We start from the raw sequence: 18,657 nt of genomic DNA, 5'->3' as shown, positions 1-18,657 counted from the left end.
TAAGTGTTCATTGATAATGAACCAGCCAAATAAATATTACAGGAAGTGAATATTAAAGTTTCCCCTAAGACATATATAAAGTTCCAAAGACAGAGTGTTACATGTAGAATTTACAAAGCACATTAAAAAAAATCACTGTATCAGACTATTAAAAAACACAATCAACATGGCAAAAAAGCTACTTACAGAATGAGAGAAAATATTTGCAATGATCAGAAAAGGGGTCAGCATCCAGAATATATGAAGAACTCCTAAAACTCAACAACAAAAAATCAAATAACCCAATTAAAAAATTGGCAAAAGACTTGAATAGTCATTTCCCTAAAGATGATGTACAAATGGCCAACAGCCATATGAAAAGATGCTCAACATCAATAATCATCAGAGAAATGCAAATCACAACCACAATGAGATATCTCACACTCATTAGGAAAAACAGAAAATAACAAGTGTGGTGGAGATTTAGAGAAGTGGGAACTCTTATACTCTGTTGTTTGGATTCTAAAATGGTGCAACCAGCGTGGAAAATTTTGGGAATTCCTCAAAAAATTAAAAATAGAACTACCATATGATCTAGCATTTTCACTTGTGGGTATATATCCAAAAGACTTGAAAGCAGGGTCTCAGAGAGATATCTGCACCCCCATGTTTACAGCAGCACTGCACACAGTAGCCAAGTGGTAGAAGCAACCCAAAGGTGCAACAGTGAATGAATGGATAAACAAAATGTGCTTTCTACATACAATGGAATACTATGCATCCTTAAAAAGGAAGGAATTTCTGTCCCATGCTACAACACAAACGCACCCTAAGGATAAGTGAAATAAACCAATCCCAAAATAATAAATACTGTATGATTCCACTTATATGTGACATCTACAGTAGTCAAGGTTATCAAGGATCAGGGTCAGGAGGCAAAGGAGAGGTGTTGTTGAGTGGGTATAGAATTTCAGTTCTGCCATGGGGCGCCTGGGTGGCGCAGTCGGTTAAGCGTCCGACTTCAGCCAGGTCACGATCTCGCGGTCCGTGAGTTCGAGCCCCGCGTCAGGCTCTGGGCTGATGGCTCAGAGCCTGGAGCCTGTTTCCGATTCTGTGTCTCCCTCTCTCTCTGCCCCTCCCCCGTTCATGCTCTGTCTCTCTCTGTCCCAAAAATAAATAAAAAAACGTTGGAAAAAAAAAAAAAAAGAATTTCAGTTCTGCCAGGTGAAAAAGTTCTGGAGATGTGTTTCACAACAACGTAAATATACACTGCTAAACTGTACACTTAAAAAAAGTTGAGACGGTAAATTATATGTTTTTTTATCACAATAAAAATTTTTAAATAACCACTGACATTTAATTTTTGAGTGTTTGATATTACTATAAGTACTTTAGATGAATTGATTCATTTAAACCTTACAGGAACTCCATGAGGAACATAATGCTATTATCTCCATTTTACAGATGAGGAAATTGAAGCTCAGAGAGTTTAAGTAATTTCCCTTGTAATTGGAGACTGCAAGATGTGAACTGGCTTGTTTCGAGACTCTGTTTCTCAAAGTGCTAACCACACTACTACGTCTTCATTACTGACGTGGAGACGGTTTCAAGACCAGTCGATGTCTCAGCTGGATCAAGCTATAAAAATAACGCAAAATATGGAGAGAGGAAGGATTTTGTGGAGTGATTTTCTTGGAGAGAAGTATTGCACTGATGGGAAAGGGAAAGAAGAAGGGATTTTTTCCCTTTTTTAGCGCAAAGATGGAACAGGGTCAAATACAAAATTTAAGGGAGCTATCTTTTAGATAGGATGAATGATGCTGCAGTGAACATTTTTTGGTGGTCATATGTTTTCATTTCTCTTGGGTATATCAGTCGAAACAGAAAGTAGATTACTGATTGCCTAAGGCTGGAGAGAAATGGGGGATGACTGCTAATGGGCTTTTTTCTGGGGGGCGATAATTAAAATGTTCTAAAATAGTCATAGTTGAAAACTGAGAATATACTAAAACTATTTAATTGTATACTTTAAATATACAAATTCTGTAATTTGTGAATTATATCTCAAGAAAGCTATTTTTAAATTTTTAAAAAAATGTTCATTTATTTTTGAGAGAGAGAGAGACACACACACACACACACACACACACACACACACACACACACAGAGTGCCAGCGGGGTAGGGGCAGAGAGAGAGGGAGACACAGAATCCAAAGCAGGCTACAGGCTCTGAGCTGTCAGCATAGAGCCTGATGGGGGGCTCGAACCCACAAGCAGTGAGATCATGACCTGAGCCTAAGTTGGACACTTAACTGACTGAGCCACCCAGGAGCCCCTCAATAAAGCTGTTTTTAAAAAAAGTTAAGGGGATGCCAGAAACATAGTAATCAAGATAAATAATCATTTAACATAGGATTTTGTTAATATAAATTAATGTAAAACAAATCCACATTAAACAAAAAATCAAACTTTTAGATTAAGATAGGCTGTTGTTGTTTGTCTTAAGACTTTGCATTACTATATAACAGAACAGTCATTTCCAAACAGCCCTGGTTCCAGGGCAGTATAGCCATTGTGGCCTTTCCACTGGGCATATTTCCCTGGGTTGACAAAAGATATGCAGGCATACTGAAAACAGTGAGGCTTTATATGTATAGTAGTCATTTGGGTGGGTGCAGGGGTGGGGGAGGGGAGAGCTTTTAACTTTCTTCCACTTGGTTCAAAATATGAGAGGATATTTTGATGAGTGTATATAAATTTCTTTTTTGTCTCAGATGCAATGGTAGCTCAGCAGAATACTAGAAAGGAGCTTTCATTGGGGTCAGTGAGAAAGCTTGAGATGTGTTCCCTGCAGGGCACCCCACAGGAGCTGAGCAGTTCAAAGGGTAAATAAAAGGCTAACTAACCACTTGATGGTGAAGCCAAGAAAGTTCTGCTGTGGTAAGAGTGACCCACAGTCCCAAGATTGTCAGGGGAAAAGATGTGATTCCCTATTGATAGACTAGGGACAGAAGAGAAAGAGCCAGGCTGGGGCCATCTTTAGTTTGGCCAAAGAGAGCTTCTGGAAACTGGCAGGGGTGAGGGAACCTGTCATTGAAGGACTATGAAAAATATGAACTACCAGAGAAATGTAAGTTGAGGCAGGATAGGAAGGAGCCTGCTGAAGGAAAAGGTACCTAGCCTATGTCAAAGGATCTCATAGTTGGTGGGACCCAGCAGAGAACCTCTGAAAAGCCCACCAGAGATGGTCAACTTTAAACATATGCCCAGCCTAGAAGGCATGGATAAATGCAGTTTAAAAGGGATTGATTCAAATTTCTTGCCCTTTCCCATCCTCCCAGATTTGAATAATCTCTGAGACAGTGCACTCTGATTTCTGAATTTAGTCTGTGTTTGTGACAAAGTGACTGTCTTTTCCTAAGAGAGAGCAAAAAGTCCTGGGAATCTGCCCATATTTCCACCTAGAGGCAGGGGGAAGGTTACACTCACTAAATAAATTTCAAAGGAGCAGGTGGGGAAACAAAAACTTGTTATCTCATGAGCCTAAGTTACATAATTATGTATGGGTATAAAATTAAATGTTATGCACAATTAAAAATAATGCAGCAGTTGTATATGTTTTTATATGGAACAACCTTTGAGATATAATGAGTTTTTTAAAAGCATAAAATTGTGTATGCTGTATACATTATTTTTATTAAAAAAACTAAAAACTAAAAAACTAAAACTAAACACAAATGCCATTTCTGGAGATTTACACTAGAAACTGATGACAGTAATTCCCTCTAGGGGAAGGATCCATACAGGTGGGAGACAGGAATAGGTAGGATCCTTACCTTTCACTGTAGGCACATTTGTATCTTTTGCATTTTGTGCTGTCTCGTGCCTATCCAAAAAAAAAAGTTAAATATGTTAATTAAAACAAAAAATGTCTTCAAGCTTACACATAAAGATGACCAAATAAAAGTACATTACAAAATAAAAATAGTAAAAACCAGGCCCCTCAAAAATCACATGTGCAAGGGAAGGGGCATAACCCAAAGCCATTAACAAAAAGTGGGGCAATAATGAAGTAAGTATAGGATTCTGGAAGTCAGTATGCGTGAGGAGTCTGCCAACATCAACCTCTAACCTGCCCCACCCCCACGCAAGCTATACTGTTGAGGTCTCTGAGGGGGTCTGAGGTCTCACAGGGCCTCCCTGTGTTCTGAAGGGGAAAAGATGAGAGCACAAGGTATTAGAAGAAGGAAGACATATATATTATATTTACAATACAAAGAGTCTAAGTTGATGATGTGGCTTAGGGTAAGAGCAAACTGTGCCACCAGCTAAAGCCCAGAATTAGACAGATTTATCCACCAAGTCAGAGGCATCATTACCCATCAGAGAAGTCACTCCATCTCCTTGGCATTCCTTTGGTTAAGAAAAGACCAGAATACAGTGCAAATGGATCTTGTCCAAGAGGAAAAGTACCATAAGGAGTAGCAACTTCATCTTTTTCTTCTTTTGACTTGGAAGTAGTAATGATTGCCAAGAAGGAGTTGAAACAAGGAAAGTGAACGATGGTATAGGCTCTCTCTCTGGAAGAAGTGAGGTCTACACTCAGAATTAAGAGACCCACCCCGATTCCAAGTATACACTTCAGTGAGAATGAGATATACCACCACTCCACAAATGGAAACAATGAAACCTGGTAGAAGACCTTGAACAATATATGCCAAGTGGCAGCAGAGCCTAGATGTTCATATAATCTTGAGTTCTCCCTCTTTGCCTTCATGATCCGGGGCGGGGGGTGGTGGGGGTGGGGAATCTAGAACACTAAGTTCTCAGCCATCAGACTCTATATAAGAGGAGAAAACAAACTGGTTTTAGTTAAGGTGGCCTTGTTGTCAAAACATTCCTTTAATTATTAAAAAATAAATGCAGGTCTGGACAGATCCCCATGAACAAGCGCCACGAAAAGTAATAGCCAGGCAACGATGCAAACAAATTAGGAAGGCAGGCAGAATGTATAAAAGACCAATATTGAACCAAGCCTAGAAAAAACATAATGCATGAAAGTTAATTTCTCTACAGGTGCTTTGCTATTTATAACTGAAGAAGAATAAAACAAAAATTCAAAAATGTGTTTAAAAACAGCAGAATGAAGAAAAGAGGGATTGCAAGCCTAAGGAAATAGAAGACTGAAACAGAACCATTAAATAATAATAAAGTTTCAAAAGCAGGAAGACCTGAGATAATCATAGTAAATGCAGATGAAAAAAGAAGAAATTAAGGAATCCGAAAGAAGCTCATAGAAGTTGAAGACTGACAAATTCTGTGTAACAGAGCTGTGTCTCTTAGGTAGAAAACCCAGGGGAGCACAGCAATGTACCCAAAGATACAATTTTTTTTTAAATGAAGAAGAAACTTTTCTGAAATGAAGCAAACGTTTAATCTGCAGCCTGAAAAGTAACATATATTACAAGATAATTTGATTGGGAATACTCCTCTCTAAGTCTATAGTCATACTACCCATACTCAAGGATAAAGAATTCTTAGGCACCCCAAAAAGCAAAGTAAATAAATCACTATTAAAGGAAAATACCCATGCTGGTCTCATATTTTTTTAAGTTTAAATAATTATTTTGAGAGAGAGCAGGAGCAGGGGAAGGGCAGAAAGAGAGGGGGAGAGAGAGAATCCCAAGCAGGTGCTGCACTGTTAGTACAGAGCCCGATGCAGGGGTCTCCAGCCCACGAACCATGAGATCATGACCTGAGCTGAAACCAATAGTTGGATGCTTAACCGACTGAGCCACCCAGATGCCCCATGCTGGTCTCATATTGTTTCACAGTAACATTTGGTAACAGAAACCATTGGAAAATATGTAAGAAATTGTGAAGGAAAGACCTATAATCAAACAGTAATATAAACATCCAAAATATACAAAGTACACATGTCCACAAGGTGTACAACAGCAATAGGTAGAACAGACAGATGTTTTCAAACCTGAAAGAGGTCTGGGGAATACAACACATGTGCACCCTTTGCCAAAACGAAAACAAAACCCCCAAAATAGACAAACAAATATTACTTGATAGTAAATAAAATCCAAGTATTTTTTGGATTATAAGTAGGACTTACAAAAGGATTGGAAAATAAAGAGGAAAGGAGTAAAAGGTCCTGGGTGAATGTTAAAACTATTTATTTATTAAAAAAAAATTTTTTTTAATGTTTATTTATTTCTGAGACAGAGACAGAGCATGAGTGGGGGAGGGGCAGAGAGAGAGGGAGACACAGAATCCGAAGCAGTCTCCAGGCTCTGAGCCGTCAGCACAGAGCCTGACACGGGGCTTGAACTCACAAACCATGAGATCATGACCTGAGCCAAAATCGGTCACTCAACCGACCGAGCCACCCAGGCGCCCCAATGTTAAAACAATTTAAAGTATGTCTAAATAATTGCAGCACAGAACACAAATGTAAAAACCTTGACAATATATAAATAATATATCGGGGCGCTTGGGTGGCTCAGTTGGTTAAGTGTCGGCTCAGGTCACTCGCGGTTCGTGGGTCCGAGCCCCATGTCAGGCTCTGGGCTGACATCTCAGAGCCTGGAGCTTGCTTTGGATTCTGTGTCTCCCTCTCTCTCTCTGCCCCTCCCCTGCTCACACTCTGTGTCTCTCTCTCAAAAATAAATAAGACATTTAAAAAAATTTTTTTAAATATAAATAACAAGATCAAGAGGTGGGAGAAGGGAAAAGAAAGAAGCTAATATCTTCATCTTTCAGAGCAGGGAAACAATTGATGCCATCTACAGTTGAAATGTGCAGGTTTTAAAACTATGATTTCAACATTTTAGTTTTTTTAATAATATCTTTCTAACTTTAGAGGGATCTCCTAAGAATTAACGTATGTTATACTGGATACAACATTTATTTGAAGTTTAGCAATCCATTCCAATTCATTTCAGCTTCATTTGGCTTCATTCTAATTCATTCTACTTACAAAAATAGCAAGTATTATATGTTAAAAAGGGATTTGGGGTGATTTTTTTAAAAACTTCTTTTTACTTTTCTGCATGACTTGAGCTCATTATAATGAACAAGTGTTATATTTATAAAATCAATAAAGTAATTTTTCTTTTAGAAATGAACAGGAAAGATAAAAACAGAGACATTTATTTTTTTTTTAACAAACTGATGTTGAGCTCAATAAAAACAGGGTTGTAATTTAATTATTTCTCGGACTTAAGATTTTCTGTGCACTTGGCTAGATCTCATCTCCAAATTCCAGATAAGCGTTTCCATTTGAAAACCCTTTGATTCTGTAAACAGAATTTAGCATGCAGAATAAGTCCTCCCGCTTAAATCACTGAATCGGCTGCTGAATCAACAGCATAGATGGAACCCAGGGTTGGAGCCAAAGGAAATGATGAAGATTTGAGACTGCAATTATTATCTTATAATAAGGATACAAAAAATTCCTTCTACTTTTACAAGCCGTCTTTTATACCTGCTTATACCTTCTGCTTATACCTGTACCCATTTCAGTTGAATTGATTTCCATTACTTTGGTGGGACTGGGTTTTACAAATGTTTTCCTTTAAATTCTTTTTTTTTTTTTTAAGTTTATTTATTTATTTTGAGAGAGAGAGACTGAGAGTGAGTGAGCAGAAAGGGGCAGAAAGAGAGTGAGAGAGAGAGAATCTGAAGCAGGCTCCACACTGTCAGCGCTGAACCCAATGCAGGGCTCACTCTCAGGAACCATGAAATCATGACCTGAGCTGAAATTAAGAGCCTGACACTTGGGGCAGCTGGGTGGCTCAGTCAGTTAAGCGGTCTGACTTCTGCTTGGGTCATGATCTCACACTCCATGAGTTCAAGCCCCGCTTGGGCTCTGTGCTGACAGCTCAGCCTACAGCCTGCTTCAGATTCCATGTCTCCCTCTCTCTGCCTCTCCCCTGCTCGTGCTTTCTCTCGCGGTCTCAAAAATAAATAAACATTAAAAATTTTTTTTTAAAAAGTCAGATGCTTAACTGATTGAGCCACCCAGGCGCCCCTTATATACATAGGTGTGATGCTTTTAGGTCAAAAACAACTCAAGTTACAAATCATATGAGGACTTTAAGGTACAAAGCAGATGAACATAAGGGAAGCAAAAATAATATGAAAACAGGGAGGGGGACAAAACATAAGAGACTCTTAAATATGGAGAACAAACAGAGGGTTACTGGAGGGGTTGTGGGAGGGGGGGATGGGCTAAACGGGTAAGGGGCATTAAGGAATCTACTCCTGAAATCACTGTTGCACTATATGCTAACTTGGATGTACATTAAAAAATAAAAATTAAAAAAACAAAAAACACAGACTATGAATTACAGAACTACATATGCCTTTAAAAAGACACATTTGTATAGGCTCCTGCATAACAATTTCTTTCTCAATCTCCTTAGAATTTTTAGTACATTACATGAATTCCCTAAAGTCAAAGAGCCTGGCATTTTTTTTTTTTTTTTTTTTTTTGTATTTTGTCTTCATGAATCCTAGAGAATAGATGTCATTAGATACTTGTTTACTATGAGAAATTTATTTCTTCACTATGTAGATGTGGTAGGCAGAATAATGCTTTCCCACCCAAGACATCTGTGTCCCAACCCTCAGAATTTGTATATATATGGCAAAGGGGAATTAAGGTTTCAGATGGAATTAAGGTTGCTAATCAGATCACCTGGAGATGGGGAGAGCTTCCTGAACTATCCAGGTGGACCCAATGTAATCATTACAGCCTTTTTAAGTGAAAGGAGGAGACAGGAGAGTCAGTGTCAGAGTGATACAATGTGAGAAAGACTCCACCTACCATGGTGGGCTTTGAAGATGGAAAGGGGTCATCAGCCAAGGAAATAAGATTTTTCAGTAAAGCCTCCACAGGAATACAGTCTTCCCAAACCTTGATTTTAGCCCAGTAAGACCCAACTTCAGACTTGTGACCTGCCAAGTTTTGTGTTGTTTTGGGGCACCTGGGTGCCTCAGTTGGTTAAGTGTCCAACTTTGACTCAGTTCATGATCTCATGGTTGATGAGTTCAAGCCCTGCCCCACATCGCATCAGACTCGCTGTCCGTGAAGAGCCCGCTTCAGATCCTCTCTCTCCTCCTCTTTCTGCACCTCTTTGTCTCAAAAATAAACAAACATTAAAAAAAAAAAAAAAAAAAAAAGGAAAACTCACTGTCCTCTGGATCTACACTACACTGTCTTTCTAGGACCAGGCGAGTAACTCCTGTTTCTCCTTCCTCCTCCTACAATTCATTTTTAAAGACCTGGTTGGTAGGTGATGGGGCTGCCATGGCAGAATCTGTAGTGCATTAAAACAAAAGAAGACTGGGTGTCTGAATGCAGAAATAGGGAAGAGCTTCATTATCCTAGCACAGGCATTCCAAGGAAAGGTTTCCATCTTTTAGGGAGACTATTAGTGGGATAAAGGGGTGGAGCAGACAGGACACAGCAGGTAAATTCTGTAGCAAATAAATGAACAGATACCTAGGCAAGTAGGTGGTTGTTTCAGGGAAGTTGAAACACAGGTGTCCAGCACTAGGACAGGTGACAAATTAGTTGTCTGAGAGGGCATGCCAGCCAGTTAATTGTATAAGGGTCTAATAATACCCATGAACAAAGAAAATGGAGAACAAAGCAGGCCATTTCTTAATAGAAAACGATGGTCAAAGTAGTAAAACCTTTAGACTGAGTCAATGCTAAGCTAAAAACTTCACAAACCTTGAGCCATATATTGCCTTTACCCTGAGATAAGTGGGGTGGAAGTTACACGCTTCCATCAGGGAATGGTGTTATTTGTGAGGTGATATTTGCTATCTCTCAGCTAGGAAGCTATCTGAGCAGGACCCAAATTTGTCAATATATACTGTGTTTGAAACCTAATACTTCTGGACCCATTCCCACTGAAGCCTTTATTCATTAGATTTCATTGTGTGAGAGTAAATTTAACCAGATAAAATAACTGAGGCAGCATAACGCAGTATAGCAGACCTTCTCAACCTTTGTTACTGTGAACCCCCCACTACCTGGGGACTGGAGAAGATAAAAAATTCACCAACAACAGTAGTTTACTACAGCAAGTTTTCCCATTTGAGGAGAGCAAGAAAGGACTTGTCTGACCTTAAAGGAGTCTGCTGAAAAAGCCCCTGAGGGCAATTCTGTTAGTTACCACCTCCTGCCCACCCAGCATCACCAGGCAGAATCCTTCTCTCTGTTGAAAATCACTGGTGTAGTTCAAAGCTGACCACACTGTGAACCATGCCAGGATTTAGGTCCTGGCTCCACGACTAATTTGACTCAGCCTTTCTCAAACAATGCACAGCCCACCTACAGCAGAATAACCTATTATGCTCATTTAAAACGGGTTCCTCTGCCGGTTAGAAACAACTCTGTGGTGGCCTAGGGTCTCCATTTTTGCAATCAGGGGTGAGTATTTGGCATCATAAAGATTGAGAGGTTTATACTATGAATCACTTTAGCCAAGTCATTGCACATCTTGAGTTTCTTTACCTTGCAAAGTAAGAGGTTTGGGCTGGAAGGTATTTGTAATCCTTCCAGTTCCTACAGTGTGCCAGAGTGGAAAGATAGGGTCTTTGGTGCTAAAAAGACATGAGTCCCAACGTCAACTTCACCACTTACTGTGTGGCATTGAGTGAATTATTCAATCTGTATTATTCTCAATTTCTTCATTTGTAAAATAGGATTAATAACGACACCCAATTGCCAGGGTTATTGTAGGAATTAGCAATGGTATATACAGCAATGGTATATAGAAATTACTTGGCAATCTTTAAAATGATCTTTATAAAGCAAATATCACCTCACAAATAACATGATGATGTCATTAAAATACTATCGGGGTTAAAGTTCGTAAGGAAGAACTGGGAAAGTATTCTACACAATGGGTAGGATGTATCATTTCACATAGCGCTACATAACAAAGCCCCTAAAAACTCAGTGGCTTAAAACAGTAAGCATTTCCTATTGCTTATGGGCCTACAGGTCGGCTGGTCAGTTCTTCTACTCTTGACCTCATTATACTCAGGCATCAGAGGCAAGTGCTGTAGAAGGCTCTCCTGATCTTGGTCGGGCTCTCTCATGTTAATAAGTTGTTAATGACTGCAGGCTGGTGTGGATGGCCTCACCTAGGACACCTGGGCTCTCCTCCATGTGATCTCTCATGTTTTATAGGCTACTTTGTACTTGTTTCTATGGCAGTGCCAGGATAACAAGAGAGAAAAGTGCAAGGATTCTTGAGGCCAAGGTACAGAATCAGAACATTGCCATGTTCTGTAGAGCAAAACACTTCTCAAAGCTTGTTAAAACAAACTAAGTCCACTTGAGTTTCTGATTCAGTAAGTCTACAAAGGCCCAATAATTTGCATTTCTAACAACTTCCCAGATGATGAAGATGCTGTCTGCAGATCACTCTTTGAGAACCACTGGTATAAAGTGGAGTCTTCTCTATGTTAAAAAAAAAATACAACATACCTAATTTTACTTTTAATTTTTTAAATATTTATTTATTTTTGAGAGACAGAGCGTGAGCAGGGGAGTGGCAGAGAGAGAAGGAGACACAGAATTCGAGGCAGGATCCAGGCTCTGAGCTGTCAGCATACAGCCTGATGGGGAACTCAAACCCACAAACCGTGAGATTATGACCTGAGCCAAAGTCGGACACTTAACCAACTGAACTACCCAGACACCCCTAATTTTATTTTTAAGTAAACTATTTCCTCCATAGCATAACTTGTATTATTCATATTTCTCTTCTCATAAAATATGAAAGTTTTAAAATCTACTTTTAGAGGACTTTGATTTTTTTCCCTTTTCCCTGAAAACCATAATTTCCTTTTTGAGATTGTACCTTAACACATAGTAAGCTATAGTCAAAAACTCTTGAAAGATTTTATTTCATCTCTCCCCTTGTATCTCTCTACCCTTTCTACATTCTATCCTCCTCCATGCCAAATGCAGTGAGGTCTGTGAGGGGAAAGTCTTGCTGAGTCAAGTAAGAAAACTGTATATTTTGTTAAAATTAACTATAAGCAAATGATTGAATAACTGAAAAGTACATTCATATTCCACCTTCTCATTGAATAGTTGAAGGATGGGCACCAAGGAGTTAACTAACTTGCAGCCAGACACCAGTTTTTGTTTAATCACCTTACTTGATATGTCATAAACACACATGATCTAAATCAATAGTCATCTACCTTCTAGTGTCATCTTAGTTCTCTGAGTAATGAAATACCTCTGGAGATCTTGTAAACTCCAAGTTAATTGTGCCTTCCTGGTTCTTAGAAAATGCATCCAGTGTTCTATTCTTTATTAACAAGTGGGAAAGAATTACCAGATTCTTATCTATTTGGAAGACATGCATTAGCTATATATATATTTTTTTAGAGAGAGAGCGAGAGTGAGTGGAGAGGGGCAAAGGGGGAGAGAGGGAGGGAGGGAGGGAGAAAGGGAGGGAAAATGGGAGGGAAAATGGGAGGGAAAATGGGAGGGAAAATGGGAGGGAAAATGGGAGGGAGGGAGAGAGAGACAGGGAGGGAGGGAGAATCTTAAGCAGGCTCCATGCTTAGCACAGAGCCCAATGCAAGGCTCAAGGCCAGGACCCTGGGATCACAACCTGAGCCAAAATCAAGGGTGGGACACTCAACCTGCTGAGTCATCCAGGCACCCCAGACATGAGCCATTTATACTGAGGAAAATGAGACTTAGGTAGTTTAAGAGATTTATCTAGAATCATACATGGGAACAAGGACTGGTTTGTTTCTACTGCACCACATTTTTCCACTGCATCAAACAAAATAAGTATTCAGATTACTCCATGTTAACTATCCACGATTAACTCATAATTAACTAATAAATTCATTTTTCATTTTATCTGTATTTCAAAGTGTCCAGGAAAACACTTTTATTCCATTAGTTGGCATTCCCATTCCTTACATTTTCCCCCTCTTAATAGATGTAGTTCTAAGTTGAGGAAGAAGAAAGGGAGATCAGAGAAGAGTAAACTTAATAAAATGTATATTTTCCAGAATGCCTTCCAAACTGTTAAAAGTAGAATTGCAGTTCTTGGTAGCATCTCCTGTAAACAGCCTAATATTCTTTACATCTTAAGTATTTCACAAACTCATTATTTGCCTAACATGGTATTATCCTAAGTGATGCTTGTTAATCACTTGCTATATTGCAAACATTACATGCAAAGCCCATATTTATTATCCTACTTAATATTCACAACACCTCAGATAGGTACTATTTTTATCTTCATTTTACAGATGAAAAAATAGGCCTCAATGATTAAATAATCACTCAAATCACACAACCAGTAAGTAGTCAGGTTGGAGCTCAAACGAAATTCTATTGGATTTGTAATCTTACTATGTTATTGGTGACACTCTTTTGTCTGCAACTTGTGCTTTAAAAAATCAACTAGAGTAAGGTGACAGTACTACAAAAAATGGCTTTGAAACCATTGAACACTGAGCCTGTTTCAGAATAAGGAATTTATGACAGAATGGAAGGGGAAAGGTGAAAAGGAAACATCTGGTTTGTTCCAAGAAATTACCACTGAGCATAGCTAGGAGATTGACAAGTTTAGCTAACACATGTGACCAAGCGTGTGGATCTCCAAAGCAGTCCCCTTGGGAAGACATATGTTTATTTAAACAATGCCATTATTGCTACAACACATTTTTAGGCCCATTTTAGGTCAGATTATCTTGTGTACATACCTGTTTTTTAACAACAAAAATATGTATTCTCCAGTTTGTAAGTGAATGCTTACTTACTTCACTAGATTTGACTGTGAACAACTTTTTGGATATTTTCCAAAATCAAATCCAATCGTTAGAGAAAAAAATATGTCAACATTACCGGTATTCCCTAAAACTGTGATTCAGATTCTGAACATAAATCCTGAAAGGGGCGTTTAAATTGTTTTGGCTATGGCAGCAAACTGGAGTCATCAATTAAATGTTTATAGTATTCCAAGGTGAATATTCTAAATATTTAAATATTGATACGTTCCCAGGTGACTATGCCTATGTGTTTGTTTGAAAACAACAGCACAGAAAAACAATATAAAAGAGGAAAGATATTTGGAGTAAACTTTTTTTTTTTAATGAAATTTATTGTCACATTGGTTTCCATACAACACCCAGTGCTCATCCCAAAAGGTGCCCTCCTCAATACCCATCTCCCACCCCCCATCGACCCTCAGTTTGTTCTCAGTTTTTAAGAGTCTCTTATGCTTTGGCTCTCTCCCTCTCTAACCTTTTTTTTTTTTCTTCCCCTCCCCCATGGACTTTGGACTAAACTTTAAGTTCAACCTATTATAGGACAATTACGCAGTTTCTTCAAAAAATTGTTGTTGTGACACCCTTCCTCAAATGATTCTTACAAACCCACTCCTCGTTCAATAATTTGAGCAGATTATCCCATCTAATACCAGTGTCCTGATTATAGGTGGAGTCTCAGAAATCTTTTACCTAGAATTCAACCTGTCATCCAGGGTCATAATAATCAAGGCAGAATTTAGAACCAGGAAACCACAATAGTAGCCAATATATCAGTTAAGAAAGCTTCAAGATACAGACTATTCAGCTATCTATTGCTTAAATAAAGCTTTTTTCCATATAAAACAGTAAGTCCAAAAATAAGTAGTCCAGCCCCAGCATGTCATCAGGAACCTGGGTTTTCCCCTGTTTCTTCGCCATCTTTCAGGGATTGGTCTTCAACTTACTGCTTCCTAATTGCAAGATAGGTGCTCTACCTCCAGACAGTTCACAATATCCAGGTGAGAAACAGAGGGTAGGGAGAGTGTGCCAAAGGTGGTGGTAGCTGTATCTATTCCTCTTTCATTAAGAAAGCACAAGTGTTTCCAGATGACCCTTCAGCAAATATGTATTTACATTAAAAATGCCAGAACTGTCTCAAACAGCCACTAATGGTTCCAAGGAAAATTGGGAAATCAAATATTTGAATTTCCAGTCTCTGTATCAAAGACAAGGAGGGAGGCAGTTGAGAATTTGTATTGAATGAGCCCATTTATATTATGTTTCAATAGGGCTTTTACCAGGCAGTGTGTTTTCACACTTTGTATCATTAAATCATCACAAAAGTAGGAGTTGGTCCTTGCCCTTTGAATTTTGCTAAAGAGAGAAGGGTGGCTTAAGGTGGTTAAGAGAATTGTCCAGGTCATCCAGCTTATAAACATTGGAACCAATTTCTTTATGACTCCAGAAATCCTGCTAACATGGGCAAAGAAATCGTAAAAGCACAAGAATAATGTTTTCCGAGACACTGAACCTCCTCTTAGAAGGTTACATGCAGGATAATCTTTAGAATCCATACTGGATTCTTTCACGGTGATCTTGTTCTTACCTGTCACAAAACTTGTTGGGAAGTTCCTAAAAGGAGAAAGTCAAGGTCGCTTGGGATTAAGCACTATATTTCCTTAGTCACTGAAGCCTTAGCATGACTCTCAGCATTCACCTACTGGTGGGAGATTTACAGATGGTGAATTGCTTATTTAATACCTAGCTTATATATTTTCCAGACTTGGTTTGCTTTTATTGATTATAATGTATTCCTTGATGTATGCCAAAGAAACTGTTTTGTCCTCTATTTTCTCCTGCCACAAAGAGCAAGGCTTGAAATAAATCAAGCCTATAATCGTGTTAATAAAAATAGAACATGGAACATACTTCCTTCTTCAGGTATTAAACACTCTTTTCAGAGTGTACTAATACTGTCATATAGGTTATCGTGGAATGTGCTAGAAAATTTTGGTAGGATAAGCATTTTGCAGATGGTAGATTTTTTTAAATTGCTTTTTAATTTTTTTAAATGTTTATTTTTGAGAGAGAGGAGAGAGAGAGAGAGAGAGAGTGCAAGGGGGAGAAGGGCAGAGAGAGAGAGGGAGACACAGAACCCAAAGCAGGCTCCAGGCTCTGAGCTGGTCAGCACAGAGCCCAATGCAGGCCTCGAACTCACAAAGGGTGAGATCATGCCCTGACCTGAAGCTGAAGTCAGACACTTAACTGACTGAGCCACCCAGTTGCCCCAGGATGATTAAAAAACAAACAAACAACAACAACAACAACAACAACAACAACAAAAACAACAAAAAACATATCTATAGTTTTTCTTTGGGCTTGATATATCCTTCCCTCCTAGAAAAATTTCAGTTTACATTTAGGTGTATGACTCTTGCCAGTTTGGTACAACTGTGTTCCACACCAGGCTCAAGTTCTCATTAATGCTGAGTTGGTGTGTCTTAATAATCTCCAACTGTGCTAACTTCTCCCAGGTGCAATCTTACATTTCACAAGGTTAATACATTTAATGTATACACTTACTGGAACTGTTTTTATCACATCTTAAGATTTTCATTTAGTCAAAGACCTAATTTCCAAATTTATTTTTCATTTCTTTTGTCTACTTTTTAAAGTGTCAAGGAAAACACCTTTATTCCATTAGTTAGCATTCCCATTCTTTTCATTTTTCCTCTGGTAATGATGAAGTTCTTGGTTGGAGGAACAGAAAGGGAGATGAGAGAAAAGTGAATTTAATAAAGTGTCTATTTTCCAGAATGCCTTCAAAACTGTTGAAAAGTTCATGAGGGTAGAGGGGAACTTACCCAGCCAGCTAATGAGCTATTCTTTAAAAAAAAAAAAAAAAAAAAAGTCATAGTAGTTCTTAACCAGGATATTATGTTCATAGAAAAGCACTTAGTATCATGCCCATCTAGGTCTTGAGGAATGGAGAGCTTTAATAACAACACGAACTTTTAATATTATACTTACAATTAATAACTTACTACAAAAGCCATTTGATGTCTCTACTCACAACTATTTTTAACTGTTTACATTACACAAATTAGTAAAACAATGTAAGTGCAACTGTTTAAGTTTTCAAGCTCTTAAGAGGTATTTATGTAGAAATAATTATTTTGTTAATTATACAGAATTCTTATTATTCATTAAGGTATATCTCTAGGGATTTCTTCTAGGAATGCTTTATTAAGTCACTGTTACTGTCAGTCAATATATTAATAAGTCAATTTATTTAGATTTCTCACTAATTCTAACAGGTCTTCCTTCCTCCCCAACCTTCTCCCTTTATGTAATTATAGAAAATATGTGAACCTAAGTCTGGTACTACCTTCAAATCATAGAATTGTAAAAAGTTGTTGAAAGTCATTCATTGAAAAGAGAGGAAAGCCAACACCACACTCTTCTTTTCCTATGCTGAAAGTCTTCTGACAAGATCTTTCCTTCCCATCTACTAAGAGTGGTTTCTTATTAGAAACAATTAAGAATGACTGGTTCTCTTACCTTCCCCACATATCAGAAGCTTTTTGAGGACTGTCATAATCTTCTTCAGTGAACCCTCACATCCTAGAACAGGCTGCACAACCTATATACACAAATTTTAAGTGATTAATAAATAGCTAACATAAAAAAGGAGAGATGTTTTATTAGTCATAAATGTTCTATTTTCTCTCTTATTGCTTTCTTTTAGCTGCTATAACGCATCAAAAATGAAAATACAGAAGTGGATTACATAGTGTCAGAGACGTGGTGCTCCATGCACTCTAATAAACGCAAATAAATATCCACACGGTTCTGGAGAAATCACTCAGGCTGTTTGGAACAGGTGCTTTGTACAGCATCATGGTAAGTTGGAAACATAAAGTTAAGTGTAAAATAATGTATTTGTCCATGTAGGGAAATTAAAGCCCTGTAAGACTTTACTATACTTGCAATGTCAGTGCCCCATGAATTGGATTCTTATGACCATTAACAAAATTGAAAAGGAAAAAGAAAAGGGGGTGTCTGTGGATATTTTCAACAGGCAAGGAGGAGGCAGAGAAGCAAAGACCCAAGTAAGACCCCACAAAGGGGGGCGAAAGGAGAGGCGTTTTTAGTGCTTTCTGCCTTCCAGGGACAGCGGGGGCGAGACAGAGAAAGGAATGAGGCGGGAAGGGTAATCAGGACCGTTGGCAGTCGAGAGGAAGAAGTAGGGGGTCGAGTCCCGGAGTTTATGACTTCGCTGCGCACCTGCAAGGGGGTGGGGTGCCGCTCCCCGGCACAGGAGGGGCCCCGAACGGGGGGAAGCGGAACGGGGGCTTTGGCCCTATGGATACCCACCTGCCGGGGGCAGAACCCCTCGCTCGACGGCCTCCGACCCCGGAACTCCGGCACCCTGGCAGCCCCTCCCCGGCCGCCTGGGGTTTCGGTATGGGTGCTGGGTTCCTCCCTGCCTGGCTGCGGTGGGGGGTGGGGGAGGGTGTCAGAGTGCAGGGCCCCTCCAGCAGTCACCTCCCGAGCCCGGGCCCCTCGGATTGGTTTTATTCCCCTCTCTCCGCCCTGCAGTTCGCCCCCTAGACGGTCCCTGGCCCAGAGAGCAACGCGGTCGGCGGGGAAGCGCTGTCCCGCGCTGCGCGGAGCCGCGCGGAGTTGGTGGTGCGAAATTGACGCACAGTTGCAAACTATCCGCCAGTTAATATCCTGCTCGCTTCAGCACCCACGCAGCCTGCTCTTCTCGCCCCTCTTCCGCCTGTATTTTTGATTTTAGGATCTTCTGGTTCTTTAAGTGTTTGGATAAAATTGGTCTCCATGATCTACTG

At 39.3% G+C, this 18,657-nt stretch overlaps 1 protein-coding gene across 6 annotated transcripts in view; it reads left to right on the top strand.

Moving 5' to 3' along the window:
- The window catches only part of ELAVL2 (ELAV like RNA binding protein 2), a 199,932-nt gene that overhangs the window by 16,789 nt on the left and 164,486 nt on the right, over positions 1 to 18,657 (top strand). For all 6 annotated transcript variants that reach the window (XM_042964169.1, XM_042964167.1, XM_042964166.1 and 3 more), the window contains exon 2: positions 17,550 to 17,704. In XM_042964169.1, coding sequence (XP_042820103.1) covers positions 17,702 to 17,704 — 3 coding nt within the window. In that variant the 5' untranslated portion in view covers positions 17,550 to 17,701. The remainder of the gene's footprint in view (positions 1 to 17,549; positions 17,705 to 18,657) is intronic.

This window comes from Panthera tigris, chromosome D4 (assembly GCF_018350195.1).
Source record: "Panthera tigris isolate Pti1 chromosome D4, P.tigris_Pti1_mat1.1, whole genome shotgun sequence".
Lineage (NCBI taxonomy): Eukaryota > Metazoa > Chordata > Mammalia > Carnivora > Felidae > Panthera > Panthera tigris.
The sequence above is the reverse complement of the archived record's forward strand: the minus strand, read 5'-3'. Positions and strand labels throughout refer to the sequence as shown.